This window comes from Vicugna pacos, chromosome 13 (genome assembly GCF_048564905.1).
Source record: "Vicugna pacos chromosome 13, VicPac4, whole genome shotgun sequence".
NCBI classification, from domain to species: domain Eukaryota; kingdom Metazoa; phylum Chordata; class Mammalia; order Artiodactyla; family Camelidae; genus Vicugna; species Vicugna pacos.
In genome coordinates, this window is record NC_132999.1 from 41,784,428 (window position 1) to 41,799,608 (window position 15,181).

At 55.2% G+C, this 15,181-nt stretch overlaps 1 protein-coding gene across 4 annotated transcripts in view; it reads left to right on the forward strand.

Moving 5' to 3' along the window:
* Positions 1-15,181, forward strand: part of STK40 (serine/threonine kinase 40) — a 37,582-nt gene that overhangs the window by 17,358 nt on the left and 5,043 nt on the right. For all 4 annotated transcript variants that reach the window (XM_015246488.3, XM_072974759.1, XM_072974762.1 and 1 more), the window contains 6 exons: positions 943-1,062; positions 2,738-2,823; positions 3,121-3,264; positions 5,306-5,533; positions 6,303-6,355; positions 11,625-11,740. In XM_015246488.3, the coding sequence (XP_015101974.1) occupies positions 951-1,062; positions 2,738-2,823; positions 3,121-3,264; positions 5,306-5,533; positions 6,303-6,355; positions 11,625-11,740 (739 nt within the window). In that variant the 5' untranslated portion in view covers positions 943-950. The remainder of the gene's footprint in view (positions 1-942; positions 1,063-2,737; positions 2,824-3,120; positions 3,265-5,305; positions 5,534-6,302; positions 6,356-11,624; positions 11,741-15,181) is intronic.

Below are 15,181 nucleotides of genomic sequence, written 5' to 3' on the forward strand. Positions count from 1 at the left end.
GAATGAGGGCCAGAGTGACAGCATGTGAAGATTTAAGCTAACTAGTGAATACACACCTGCTCTCAGTAGGGGCGCCTTCTAGGAATAACAGCAAAGGCAAACTAAAGGAAAAGAGGACTATTTGATACCATAAACATTAACCTTCTGTAATTAAAAAACATTTTAAAAGAGTAAGGAAAACTATATCCTTTGTCAGTTATAGCTTTAATATATAAAGAGTTCCTAAAAGTCACTAAGACTAACACAAATGGGAAAAGAATATGAACTGGAAGTTCATAAAAGAATACATACAACCAGTACACATGTGAAACAAGTCCAACCTCGTGAATAATTAGGAATTATGGGTTTAAACAACAATATACTTTTTATTGCCCATCAATTTGGCAATTTTTTAAAATACGGAAATACCCAGTCCTGGTGCAGCTTCTAGGACTTACTCTCCTACACCACTGATGGGGTATAAATTGGCCCAGCCTCCCTGCTGGCAGTGTATGTTACACACCTTTAAAAATGTGTGCCTCATTTGACCCTGCAGTTCCATTTCTTGGAATTTATCCTGAGGAAGAGTGACACTTATGCTAAGATGTATATGCATGATTGCTAATAAAAAATATAAGTGGAAAGAATGTAGATGTCTATGAGTAAGGGTGTGGTCCGATAAGTCCTCTCTGCATTTGACTGGCCCCTTCAAGGCGGGCCAGCTGCCCTGTAGCCAGTACATCCACCTTCAGCTCCTAAATAATCCCTAGTGAAAGAGCCGTGGTTGTTTGTCTCTGGGAACCTTCCATGCTGCTCTGGGAGGGGAGGAGGAGGCAGCGGCGGCGGGGACAGCAGCAGCAGCAGCTGTGTGATGCATCCCGGAGTCAGGGCCTTGCAGGCTGGGTGAGTGTAAGGAAGCTTACTGACTTGCTGAGTGAGAAGGCTCTTCTCTGTCTTGTCTAGAGCTGAGAATGAAGCGGAGAGCATCAGACAGAGGAGCTGGGGAAACGTCTGCCAGGGCCAAGGCTCTAGGAAGTGGGATTTCTGGAAATAATGCAAAGAGAGCTGGACCGTTCATCCTGGGTAAGCCTCTGTCCACCGGGTGAGTTGGGGGCTGGGGCTGGGGCTGCATGCAGTGCACACTCAGACCTGTGGACCCGAGGAGGGAAGCACCACACACACCCCAGTGTGGGGACCCGACCAACCCTGGGCCGCATTAAATGGAGTCTGTTTATGAGAGGGAAGGTCACTCTGCACCAAGAGTTGTCTTTTCTGTTGTGGCTGCACCAGCCTGAGATTAGTCTTAGCTGAGAGTTGGACTGTCCCTTCCCCCAGGGAATCCTCCGTGTACCCCCGGGATGTTGCCCACAGGAAGCATACAAGCTGCCTTAGAACCCAGCGTCCGTCGTCCAAGGCATTTCTTTGACCATTCCTGAAGGGCACGGTTAATTTCACAAAGCATTTGGTACAGCCTCAAACTTCCGGTAAAACTGGCACAGAAATCCTATAAAATTGTGTTTTCCCAGTGGTCTGGGGGAACAGCAGGGCCTTTCTGCATGATGTTCGATGCGCAGCAAGTCCAGACTGCTTGTGCTCAGAGTTGCAGGCTGGGTGGGCTCTGAGGACCCTGACTCTCCGAGCAGCCAGAGACTGAATGTGAATTTTGCTTCAGGATAATGCCTTGGACTTAAGGGCACAGGCTGGTTTTAGCTCCAGTCACTCAGCAAATGGTTCCTAGTGCCTGCTGCATGCTGGGCCTGTGCTGTTTGTCAGGGATGCAGCAGTGATTAAGACAGACAAGTTCCTGCCCTCACGGAACTTAACATTCCAGTTAGAAAAGGAAACCGAGAGTAAACAACACACAGAGATCATCATGGGGGTTGGGGTAAGTGCCTGGAAGGAAGTAAACAAGATGATGTGCGAGTACGAAGGGCCTCTAGAGATAGTGCAGACGAGGCAGGTTCTGACTGAGGAAGTGACATTTGCACTGGCACCCAAGGATGAGAAGGAGCAGCCATGTGAAAAGCAGAGGGAAAGCATTCTAGACAGAAGGAACAACAAGTGCAAAGGCCCAGCGGCAGGGAAGGGCTTAACATTTTAGGCGTTAAGAGCCCAGCATAGTTGGAGGATGGTGAGAAGGAGTGGGGAAATATGATTAATTGAAAGGTGGACAGGAACCAAATCATGCAAGACCTTAGAGGCCAAATAAGGAGTTTTGAATGCGTATTAAGAGCAGTGGAGCGCTGTGAGCTTTTTAGCAGTGCAATGACGCTGTGACATTATCTGGTTTATGCTGTGAAAATTCAGGGTGCTGTCACAGGACAGCGAGCAGAATACATCTCCTTCAGAAGTACAGAAGTTCCCAAAGGCTGGCACTTGGACGGGGGCCACGTAGCCATATCAGACCACCAAGGGAGCCTGCAAAAGGGACAGTTTCCCGGATCCTCACCCTGGGGTTGCTGACTCAGCGGGCCTAGGTTGCAGCTGGGATCTGTTTTTACACAGGCTCCTCAGAGATTGTAGCACACACCCCATGTTGAGAGTCCCTGTTTTTGAGCAATGTGCCTGTAAAAGCTGGGTGTACTCAGGCAGATAGATACACACGTACTCTTGCATTTTTGGAGGGGAGATCATGAGTTCAGTGGATGTGAACTGTGGTGCCCTGCAAGAGAAGATCTAGCTGAGAGACCGCGTGGTGGCACAGTGCCACGGTAGACAGGGCTCCTGAGAAGTCAGCCAGCCGCTCTCTGTGCCACAGGTCCCCGTCTGGGCAACTCACCGGTGCCAAGCATCGTGCAGTGTTTGGCCAGGAAAGATGGCACAGATGATTTCTATCAGCTGAAGGTAAGTGAGGCACCGGGTGTAAGGGGCCAGGGACCCCAGGGCCATCCTGCCAGCCTGGCTCCTCCCTCTTCACACCTTCTGCACCATTTGTGGAATGAGAGCAGCGCGGTTTCTCCCCGGGGAGCTCTGTCTGTGCATACATCACATTGCCATCACGTTGGGAAACTATTTCACTTCGTCCATGCACGTGAGGGTGCATGTGCCAGGGTTGTGTGGGAGAACATGAACCCCTGCATCCGTGTTCTAGTCACCCTGCTTGGAAAAGTAAGGGTTGTGGGGTTTTGTTTCTTCTTAAAGATCCTTACCCTTGAGGAGAGGGGCGACCAAGGGATAGAAAGCCAGGAGGAGAGGCAAGGCAAGATGCTGTTACACACCGAGTACTCCCTGCTCTCCCTCCTCCACACGCAGGACGGCGTGGTTCACCACCACGGGCTCTTCCAGGTGAGTGGCAGAGGGGGCCGCCTGTCCTCCCGCCCCGCCCCGGGCTGGCACTGCTGGGGCTGCAGCGCTCCCACTGTGAGGGTGGCAGCCTAGTGGGAGCACCCCAGTCTGCAGCTTACAGGCTTTCTTAGAAGAGCCACTTTTCTGAGAAAAGAGGAAAGCAGGAAGTGATTTAAAGACCCACAGGCTCTTTCTAGCTGTGTTGTGAGGAATGGGCTGGGCCGGGGTGGAAGAGGGGGCAATGAGGAAGGCTGGGCACAGGCCACCTGTGGATCTCTACAGTTGCTTTTGGTACCAGGAGTTCTGCCTACCTGGGCAGCAGGGGTCCCTGAGCCCCCCTGCTCAGCTGTTCCAGGTCCCTTAGGAAAGGTACTACTTAGCAAATGGTACCCTGAAAGGAGCCCTCCTCAGGGCAGAACTGAAATTGAGTCTCCAAAAATGAGGAACCAGGTTCAGAATGCCCATGGTGGGGTGGGGGGTCCAACCCAGGCCCTGCTCCAAGCCTCTGCACCACCCTCAGCCAGATGCGCTGGCCGGGCCCACTTGTGCTGGGATGGACCTGGCATGTGAGAGGCAGCTGCAGGTTTTGGAGCCAGCAGTCCTGAATTCAGGTTGTATGACCTTGGGCAAGTCAGTTTAGGTTCCTAGGCCTCAGATTCCTCATCTGCAAAATGGGGATGGTAATAACATGCCTACCTTGCAAGGTGGTGGGAAGATGAATGAAAGCGTGTAAAGCACTGAGCTGCTTCTGATACTCGCTCATCCCTCTTGTTATTTCAGGCAATGAAAACTGGTCAGCTTGATTTCTTGAGGTAGAATTAGTGGAAACAGCCTCCCACCCCCACACATACACCCACCAAGGTGTTTATTCTTAGATGTGCAATGAGACGCAACTCAGAGCATCATTAGGCAGCTCTGAAAATTAGAGTTTCCTTAAACATGAAATCAAATTGGGGTGTGAGGGGGATTGTGATTTCTTAGTATTTCATCTCTGATAGCTTCCAAACCTTGGCCTTGGTGAATATAATTTTGGATAAGAGAACTTGAATGATCAGAAGTATTTCTAGAGTCCTCTGTGTGCCAGACACTGTGCTAGGCCTCAGGAAGAGAAGGGGAGAGGTACGGCTTTGCCTTTAAGGAGAAATGTGGATGTTTAGTCCCCAGGAGTTCGCCTGATTGTCAGTCTGCTGGGGATGACACTGAGGGCCTCCTCTATCTAGTGGGATAATAGCCCACCTACTGTACCTGTGTTTTCTCTTACTTGAAATACCTTTTCCGTAAGGAAAATGGGCCCAGGACTACCAAACGTGGAGCTGGTAGCAGTGCCGGCTTACCGAACCCTGGCTGGGCAGCACTGAGCACTTGGCGCAGTTGTCTTTTCTCTCAGTGACCTGTGAGTTAGGGGTCACTGGCTCCCTTTCACAGATGAGGAACTAGAGACTTGGAGAGTTTAAGTGAACTGCCCCAGGTCCCACAGCTAGGACGAGGTGGAGCCGGGACCTGATCCCAGTCGTCAGAGGTCAGAGCCCAGAGCCATACTCTTACTGTCACGTGGCTGTTCAGGAGTCCTGTGTCCGAATGAAAGCAGTTGTCTTAGACACAGAGAACACTTAGCTTCTACCGTCTTGAACACTGGAGGGAAGTTTCCATTGGTCATTGCTAGAATCCCTGCGTGTGTCATCAAGGGGAAGATGTCCCGGGGCCCTGGGTGTGCTGCCTGCACGCTGAGCTCAGAGGGCCCTTTGGCTTTAAATGCCCAGCCCTGATCCAAACACTCTACACTAGGATCAGAGCCTGAAGCCTGAACCTGAGCTACTCCAGCCTCCGCCCCCAACTGGGCCTGGCACAGGGGAGGCGGGGCAGAGCCAAGCTGCCCACAGTCCCTGCTGCCCAGGCCTCAGGCTTCCACCACTCACACACATGAAGGCTTGTTCCAGGCTCTCACTGGTTTCTGTGTCCAGCTCCAGGGGAGAGCCCCACACCCCTGGCCCTGGCCCTCCTGGGTCTGCAGCCAAGCCCTGGTCTGCCCGCTTCCTCCCAGGACCGCACCTGTGAAATTGTTGAGGACACAGAATCCAACCGAATGGTTAAGAAGATGAAGAAGCGCATCTGCCTGGTCCTAGACTGCCTCTGCGCGCACGACTTCAGCGACAAGACCGCCGACCTGATCAACCTGCAGCACTACGTCATCAAGGAGAAGAGGCTGAGCGAGCGGGAGACCGTGGTCATCTTCTACGACGTGGTGCGCGTGGTGGAGGCCCTGCACCAGGTGAGGCTCTGCCCCCTGCAGCTCCCTCTTTCTCTCCATGGAAGGCCACCTCTCTTGCTACTGCTCAGTAGAAGCAGCTCTGTCCCACCCTCATGCAAGTGCACTTTGCAGCTGGGAATGTCCAGAAGGAAAGTGGCCGGATGACACACACACCTCATGAGGCACCATGCTGCAGGCATCTCCCACATTCCTAGGGAGGTGCAGGCAGCCCAGCAGAGCCCAGCACAGTGATGCCCCGTCAGTTGAGAGGCTAGACTCCGGTCTCCCAGCTCAGCTGACTGTGAGATATCCACTGAGGGCAGCCACAGCCTGCCTCTGAGCTCTCCCTAGGGCTGGGGGTGTCAGGAGCCCTGAGGCACAAGTTAGGAGAACCTAGGCCTCTTCCAGGCACGCAGCTTCTGTGGGCCAAGCCTGCAGTACTTGGTCCCCAGAACCGTGAGAATTCATCTGTGACCCCAGATCCAGGCAAATGCTTAGGGTTTTTTGGTTTGTTTTTCTGTCTGTTTGGTGGGCTGTTTGCTGGAGGCAGAGAGAGGAGTGGTTTTCCCCGTTGGCAGCTGGCCTAAGGGGTGAAAGAACTGGGGAAAACATCCTAGTGGGGCAGAGACTGCCTGGGCTCACATGTTACCCGGTTCATACACTTGGTTAATGAGGCCTTAAAATGGTCCCCATCTGTCTGTCGCTTACTTGTCAAGGCACAAGAGAGCCCACATCTCACAGGCTGAGTCCAACCCCGGCTCTCACAAACCATGTGCCTATTGTTTTCCAGAAAAATATTGTGCACAGAGACCTGAAGCTTGGGAACATGGTGCTCAACAAGAGGTAAGGTTCGCTTTTCTTTGATGATGTGACTTCGGGGTTGGGACAGGCTACGTGCTGCCACTACCCAGAGCCCTGCAAGCGTCCCTGTGGGGACTCTGACTCAGCACAGCCCACCCCTCCCAGGAATCCCCGGGAGGACGGGGTTGGGGTGGGATGCCTGCTTCTGTCTTTTGCCACATGGGAATATGGTGCTCGCTCAGAAGGGGAGCCTTAAAGGCCACAGAAAGAGATCTCTGGGGAGGATTTCAGAGGTCCTCCAGGTCCAGTCATTTGTCATGCCCAGTGGGTGTGCGGTAAATGACTGTAAAAAATAGACCAATGGTTGAAGGAATGACAGATGAGCAAAAGGAGGCCTCGTCATGGGTCGAGTTCCCAGGAAACAGACTCTGAGATGTGTGTACAGGGCATGCTGGACGTTTACTGGGGGTGTTCTCAGGCAAAGCGGGCAGGACTGGACAGGGGGAGAAGCTGACTTGGACAGTCGTAACAGGACCTCAGCCTGGAGAGCTCAAGAGCCAGGTGGCCATGCAGGTGGCCCAGATCAAGGCAAGGGAGCACGTGGCCCTGTACCCCCACTTCAACCAGCCCATGAATATAAGCTGTGCCCGGGGGCTAGCCTTAGCCTCCTTTGGCTAAGAGGACTTCCTGGAAAAGGGCGCAGCTACGAGTAGTCAGAAGCCGACATTCCCAGTAGCAGGGGAAACAGAACCTCGATCTTGGAGGGGGTTTGGGCAGCTGCCTGCAGCATCCTCCATGAGCCAGCGGCAGAGGGGGATCATGGGAGGCCCCTGCCTCAGGCTATCCTCCCACTCAGGCAGAGGGTCTGGGCTCCTTCCAAGTGATCTGGGGCAGTGGTAGAGGTACACCAACCATGCAGGGGCCCAGGACCGAATGAGGGGCCCACTCTGTGTGCCACCACATCCTAGAAATGCAGGGCTGGGAAGGGCACACCCGCCCCCCACTCTCTCTGAGCCTCTCACTCTCACCTCCCTCCCACCTCCTGGTGTGAAGTGGGTTGGAGGGCTTGCAAACAGCAGGCAGCACGCACCTCATGGCAGAAGTGGTATGATGAGGGATTTGTTCCACAGTGTGGCTGCCCACCCAAGGGGGGCCTGGGCCCACTGTCCCTATGAAATGGCCAAAGCCACAGTGGTCACAGGAAAAGGAGCTGTAGGGAGACAGGCCTCTGGGGAGAGGCATAGGGCACCAGACCCTGCAGTGCCAGCCCAAGGTGCCATCGGGAGGACGCTGCTGCCTCTCGGCGCTCAGCCTGCCTCCAGCCCCACTCGCACTGGTGCTGCAGAAAGTCTCCGGGAGCGCACTGTCTGATGGGGCCGAGCAGAGAGCAGATGGCAATGTGTTGAGGGCCAGTGTGCAGAAGACAGAAGGGGGCAGAGACTGGTCATCTCAGTCAGTTCGTGAAGGATGAGTAAAGATTGCTGGCCTGAGAAAGTGAAGTGGTGAAAACCTGGTCCTGTTGTGCTTCACAGGGAGGAGGGAGGGAAATGAGAGTTGCAGGGCTGCTTGAACCCTTGACTGGTGGCAGGGAGAGAGACAGAGATAGAGAAACTGGGGAGGAGCAGGCCTTGGGAGTCAGACCTGGCTCACAGCCCACCACTGCTTCTTAACTGCCCTGAAAGCGCGAGCCCTTGTCGTTTGATTATTCACGCGGTGATTAAGTCATCTGTGTATTGAGAAGCTTCTGTGGAACCAAGTACTTCTTCGAGCTTCCATGTCCTCACCTGCAAAAGTGGAGGTGATTGTACCTATCTGCAGAGACTGGCCCGAGACGTGAGACTGCCTAACAGGGTTTGGCCCCTCATAAGCGTGCCCCCATGCTAGCCAGCTGGAGCCTGAGGGCCTGTACACTCACTCCCTCTGGAGACGAGACCCGCTGGGTCATGAGTGGCTGATGCAGGTGCTAGTGGCGAGGCCCCGCAGTGCCCTGGCCCCAGCTCTGAACTGCACCAGGAGGGCAGGTGAAGGGGAATGTGGACCATCCTGGCCCTGAGAGCATGTTGCCTCAGTGTAGGGAGACTAGGGTCCTGGCCTCCTGTGGGACATTGGGCCAGTCCCCATCCCACTCTGGGCTGCAGGCCCACTGTTCACAAAGAGAGGGCATGTGTTTTGAGCACCCAAGTCCATCTGGCTGCTGAGCACTTGTCATCCCAGCCTGCCATTGGCTCTTCAGTGAGCATCCCAAGGGTGCCTATGGACACACACCACCAGGGGCCCTGCGCTGCTAACCGGGCCCTCACCCCAGGCCTCTGTCTCCATGGTGGCGTAGTGTACATCTCCCACTTCTCCAGGCCCCCTACGTTCTGGGAATGTAGTCAGAAGTCATACCTCTCTTGAGTAACGCCAGTGTAGCTGTAGCAGCTCTTCCATGTGTGCATGTGTGTGTGTGTGTGTGTGTGTGTGTGTGTCTATGTGTGTGCCTGTGCGCACACAGATGTGTTTTCCTCGGATTGGAGAGTGCCAACACCTCATTTAGACTCTGGGTCTTGGCTGCATTTTCTTTAATCCGATAAGCCTCTTTCTGTGTCCTGGGCAGACAGAGGTTCTGGCCCCCACTCACGTGAGTCATGGGTGCTTGGAAGGCACCGGGTGCTGCAGAGACCCAAGATGAACACCCAGGGCCTGCCCCCGAGGGTCCACAGGCACCCCCCTACCCCCTTGGGGCCTCGCTTTCATCCTTGAAAAGTCAAGGATGGACCTGGAGGAGCTACGGCTCCTTCCTGCCCATCGGGCCAGGCCCTCACTCCAGCTGGAGTGGCCGCAAAAAAGCCAGAGGCTCTCAGCAGATCAGAGAGATCCCAGGAGAGGAAACAGGGAGAAGGGTTTGCAAGGCAGCTGTGACAACAAGTTCCCCTGCTGTGGATAAAGGGTAAGGGTTGAAATCTGAAATCCCCTTCTGGGGTTACATGAGGTTCGCTGCAGGCTCTCTCCCCGTCCTCCTCTCTTTCCGGGTGGGCGCGTTGCACACCCAGTTCCTAGAAAAGGAGAACACGCTGTGGTCGCCCAGAGGGCCATAGCTGAGGAGTGACTCACTGGAGCGGGTCCTGCTGACGCAGAGCTCCCTCCTTTCACCCCTGCTGCCCTCGCTTCTCCTGCCAGGACAAGCCTGGGGGGTCTGGACTCCCAGGGATCTGTGCACCATGCCGACTTGGGTGATGGTGGCAGAGCAGGGAGCGTCGCCTGGCTTCGGGAGGGCTCGGAGCTGACCGTGTGCTTTCCTGGGAGAGGCTCCAACTCAGCCCTGCTGCCCGCCCTGCAGAGTCTTAGCAGAGCTTTCCTCCAGCCCCACGCACAGAGGGCTGGCACATCCTGCCAGCAGAGCTGAGTGGAAAGCCAGCCACGCTGGCACGTGCACTCCTGGGCCTGTCGTCACCACGTGGCACCTCTCGCCCGCCGCCTCAGGACGCCATCTTCCCTGGGGTCTCCAGCTGTGCCCACGGTCTGAGGATGCGATGACTATCTGAGCCAGCAGTTAGTGATCCGTCTCTGTTTGCCCAGCCCTGGATTCAGTGCTTTCCTAGGGATTATCTTCTTATCTTGTTAAATCCTGACACAGCCCTGGGAGTTGGGTGCTACTGTTTTCCCTGCTTTATAACGGAGATTGAGGTTTAGCAAGAGATTAAATAACCTGACCAACATCACACAGTCAGGAAGCGGCAGAGCCAGGACTGGACCCTGGGAATCTGACTCCCAGGCCTACCAGGCTCTCCCCTGAGCGGTGCTCCTCCCAGTGGCTCAGGCCTCCCCCTGCCGCGGCCATCCCTGATCGGGGGGGAAAATGCAGTGCTTCTGCTCTGGTGGGTCCTCGCAGACAAGAGACCTGAGCCGTCCCGTATTCAGGTCAGTGATGCGAGTGGTTCCAAGCTGGAGCTGTCCACTTTCTGACATGATCCTTGGCCGAGACCCTTCGCCTGCGCTCTCCGGCTCTAGCCACCCTGGAGGCCACCAGTCAGGTTTCTGTGGCATCTGCCAGGGCAGGCCTGTACGGAGAGCCAGAGTCAGTGTTTCCATTTGGAACGCCGAGGACAGACCTGCCTTTGTGTTCACCAAGCCCTTGCCAGCAGAATTCCCCGGGAAAGCTGAGGGCTCCCAGAGCCTCCTGAGCGCAGCCTCACACACCTGTGCCACTGAGACAGCCCCTCTCCGCCCTGGAGGCTCTTCGGGGTGAGGCCACCCGAGGCCCCCTGTGGGCTTCCCTTCCTGCCATCTTCCTGGCTTCTCTGCCCAGCTGGCTGACACGGGAGCCAGGCAGGTGGCCCTGCTCAGCTATGGGTGGAGGCCAAGGAAACTCCACATCCCCAGGGGTGGTGTACAGCGTCCTCTCTGCACCACTCCTTTGGTTCTCGTCATGAGCTTCCTAGAAAGGATTGGAGCCCAAAGCTGCTCGCACCACAACGCTCTCAGATGGGGCATCTGTGGTTTTCTAAGTCAGAGCAGAAGTACAGGCCAGGGGCTGAGTCAGCTTGGATGAAACAGAGGGGAGAGTCAGTGGCTGGGCACTGTCTGGTGACATGGTGGGGTCAGACAGACCTGGGTTGGATCCTGCTCCACTGCTCACTAGCTGGGTGACCCTGGGCAAGTCCTTTCACTTCTGTGTGTCCTAATTGCATCATCTATGCAGTGGGCAGTGAGACGATCTCCCTTGTAGGCTATTGTGAGGCGTGAATGAAAACAGTCCCCACCGGGCACGGAAGTCAGGGTCTGCATGTGCGAAGGGCTCAGCAAGCAGCAGTTTTTAGTACTGTCGGTGATGCTGTGATAATACGAAGGGTGGTGACCAAAGGGATCAGCACCGGGGAACGAAGTGCACTCAAAGGAGGCCTCCGAGGCTCTGCAGGACTCCTGCACACGTAAACGAGGGAACTGAATTCAATCTTCGTCACTCCCAATCTAGATACTATGTGAGGTCATTTTGGGAAATCTCTGCAAGTTGTTCGAAGCCCTCAGCTGCAGCCCCGGGACTCAGCCAGGGTGCAGGTTGAGGTGAGCGCCCCGACTGAGTCAGGTCACTGGTCGGAGTGACTCAGGTCCCTGCAAGGACAGCTTGGCAGGTAGCAGCCAAGGGTGACTGACTGCCCTGTGTCGGCACCCCCGTGGCACTTCCCACACAGCCGTGAGGAAGGCCATGAGGGCTGGGGAGCGGAAGAGGACATGAGTGTGAGTCCTGTGCTCCCTAGACGAGCCGTGGGGGCAGCTGGGGTGCCCCGGGGTACAGACACTGAGGTTTGTTCTCTCTGCCTCCTACTCCCAGGACACATCGGATAACCATCACCAACTTCTGCCTCGGGAAGCATCTTGTGAGTGAAGGGGACCTGCTGAAGGACCAGAGGGGGAGCCCCGCCTACATCAGCCCAGACGTACTCAGCGGTATGTGCTGGGTGCCAGGCAGCAGCCCCGGGGGCCTTACACGGCCAGGCTCTGCAGCTCTTTGTTCAGCCAACAGCTGTATATGTCGGTGGGCCCCGAGCCAGGAGATAGGGCTTCCAGGGTGGCCCAAGCCAGTGCTGTCCCTCCAGGTACAAAATTTGGGATCTTATGGAAGAAGACGGTAGTCATCACACTCATGCACATTTAATTACTCTCTGAGATTAGTACTTGGAAGGAAAGAGGCGTGATTTCTCTGAGTGTGGAGAAGGGGCGCTTGAAGGACTTCCCCAGGGAAGTGGTGTTTGAGCTGAGATGGTGAGAATAAATAGGAACCCACTGCAGGGTGTGATGGCGGAGGTGGTACTGCACATTTGAGGAACTGACAGAAGGCCCCTGAGGCTGCTGCTCAGAAAGTTCAGGGGGAACCCAGAGAGGTGGGTGGGCGTCCAGCCACCGAGGCCTGATGAAGAAATGCCATTCTTTATTTCAAGTACGAGAGGAGGCCGTTAAACAGGTCCTCACTGAGGTTACCATGATGAGGTTTGCATTTCAGAGGTCTCTTTCCCTTTGTTCCTTCATTCATTCATTCTGCCGGTATTTACCGAGGGCCTGTCATGTACAAGGCTCTGTTCTAGACACTTTGGATACAGCAGTGGACACGCAGACAAACATCCTGCCTCCGTAGATGGTGAGCTGACTTTCTAGTAACGCTGAGACAGATAATGCACAAAGCACGTCAGTTATGTAGTTATCATCTACTGATCATGTTGTTAAGCTCCACGTGCTTTGCTGAGCATGTGATGTGCATTATCTGCTTAAAACCATGCAGCTGTCCTGTGAGGTAGATATTCATAGTCCCTTTTTCACAGATGAGAAAACCAAGGCTTGGAGAGATCAGACCTCTTGTCCAAAGTCATCGCTGCTAGAAAACCAGGAAACTGAGGCTCGATCTTAGGGCTGCCTCCTGCCCAAGCCCATGCCCCACCTGCTTCACCGTTGCCTTTCTTTCCTTTTCCACTCGTACTTTGCCAAATTGGGGTCCCTCTGTCCTGATCCCTCCAGGGACCAAGGGCTCACATCCGCTCCTATCCCTCTGATGTGAAGGTTTCAAGGTTCAGGGTGCTTCATCCCTAGCACTCACATGTCCCCCCCTCCTCACAGTGGCAGAAGCAGCCTCTTCCCAGGTTGTCCCATGTCTTCCTGGGGAGCAGGCTGCTGTAACTTCCACAAGCATTTGCAATCCCCTGGAGGCCTTTTCCCAATGGAGGGTTCTGCTGGACCGCCAGGCCTCGTCTATGGCTGCCACTTCATAGGGTATTGGTGCTATTCTCCAGGCCTGGGGATTTTGGTTGGAGTCACTGTAGCCTCTGCTAGAAGGATCTGGGTGCCAGGGGTGCACCCCAACTCCCTGGGAACCCACCCCCCACCCCATCCTGGATGCCCTCCACAAGAGTCCCCAGAGCCTCCCTGACAGAACGGGGGATGAACCAGAGCTGTGGGGGGGTCTCTGTGTGCCCTGCACAGGCTGCTTCTGGTTGGGCCTCCTCTGCAGCAGCGCCAGGCCGCACAGGGGTGGCCCCCACACACAGTCACTCCCAGCTGCTGCCTGTGGCCTCCTCTCTCTGGCTCTTCCAGACTCATGCCCGTCTCGGAGGATGAAACAAAGGAACCCCTGCCTCAGAAAGAGACCTGGACTGGGAGGCCAGAGACCCAGGCTCTGGGACTGGCCTTGCTGATTACCCAGCTATGTGACTTGGCCCTCAGCCCCTCTCTGAGCCTCAGTCTCCTCATAGGTTAAAAGCTGAAAACAGTCCTGCCGCTCCACAGTTAAAAGGATGAAATGAGGTGATTTAAGTCGGTTCTGATCCCAGGTCTGCGTATCTTTGATTCTGTGTGCCAGCCACAGCCCTCGGCACTGAAGCTGTGAAAAGGCAGCCATGGCCTTGCCCTCACAGTTCATAGTCTGGTTAATAACTGTGTGACCTTGGGAAAGTTACTAACCTCTCTGGGCCTCAATAAACATTAGCTGGCATTGTCGATACTAAAAGGAAAGCTTCAAGTTCAGTGTTGCCTCAGAATCTCGGAAAGGTCCCAATGGTTAGAGCTCCTGGGAGAGCTGGTCTGCTCGGGGGGCCTCTCCAGTTCAGGGTGGAAGTTGTGGGACTTCCCGGCAGCCGTGCCCCTCCCTCCTGGGCCCTGAGATACAGGCCTCTTGGCAGGAACCAGCTGACCTTCCAGCTGCCGCAGGAGACACAATACATTTTATGGAGCCAAACAGAACTAAGAGAAGAGACCCAGTGGATGCGTGTTGGTGACCACCCTTGGGGAGAAAGGATCTGCCCTAGAGTTGGCCATAGAGTCAGGACACAGGGTCACCCAGGCTGCTTTTTTGACACTGGGGGTTGGAAAGGGCTGGGGCTGGTGCAGCCCTGGGGAAAGCGTGACAGAGGCTCATCTCCACAAAGCCTCCTGCTGTATCGGCCAGGGCAGAAGCTCACCCCCAACAGCAGCCCTGTGAGGTCGATGTCGGCCTCGATGAACAAATGAACAGGCTCTCTGTAGGAGAGCCGTGGTACCCCTCTGACGGCGCAGGCCGAGGCCTGTGACAGCACTTCCATGCACGAGCACACACCCACCCTGTTAGGCTGCCTGACCTTCAGTAGGCCTGATGAGACCATCAGCACCAGCGTCCCCCAGCCTAAGGCCTCTCCAGCCACCCAGAAGGCTTTGAGACCAGAGGAGGGATGGGAGTTGTCCGGGCGCTGCCTGCTGTGCAGGGAAATGACACCGAGGCACCCAGCAGCACCTCTTCCACACCTGTTGGAGCTGCGTGGTGTTTGGGGGTCCAGGCCTCCGCCAGCCAGCGTGCTCCTGTCCCAAGGACTGGGCAGCAGGCGCTTCCAAAAGGCTTGGGCGGTTCTCCTGCTTTACATTTGGAGCAGGTCAGGCAGCAGCTGGCGCGTGGGAGGAGCTCTGCCATGATGAGTGGACGGATGGATTGCCCCAAAAGTGGGAGAGCGGGGCTTTCACAGTCAGCGGTGTGGCCTTGGATGGATAGCATCCCTGCGTCTCGTTTTACTCTTGAAAAATAGAGAAACATCCAATTCATAGAGTTGTGGTGGAGATTTAATAAAATAAAATGTTTCCTCCAGGGCTGTCACAAAGTGGATGCTCAGTTAAATGCCTGCTCCCTTCTGTTGTACAGATGAGAAAACTATAGCATGGAGGGCTTACTTAGCTGGATATTCATTCATTTAGCAGCTCTGAGTCCATGCTGGGCACCGGGACTCAGCAGCAAGCAAAGCAGAGAGGGGCTTGCTTCTGCGAGCTTACCTTCTATGGGGGAGACAGGGAGTGAACAGACAGAGGAGAGCATCCTGACAGACTGCTAAGTGCTGGGAGGACAGGCCAGATCAGCGCCAGGGAGCTGGCGGTCAGCAG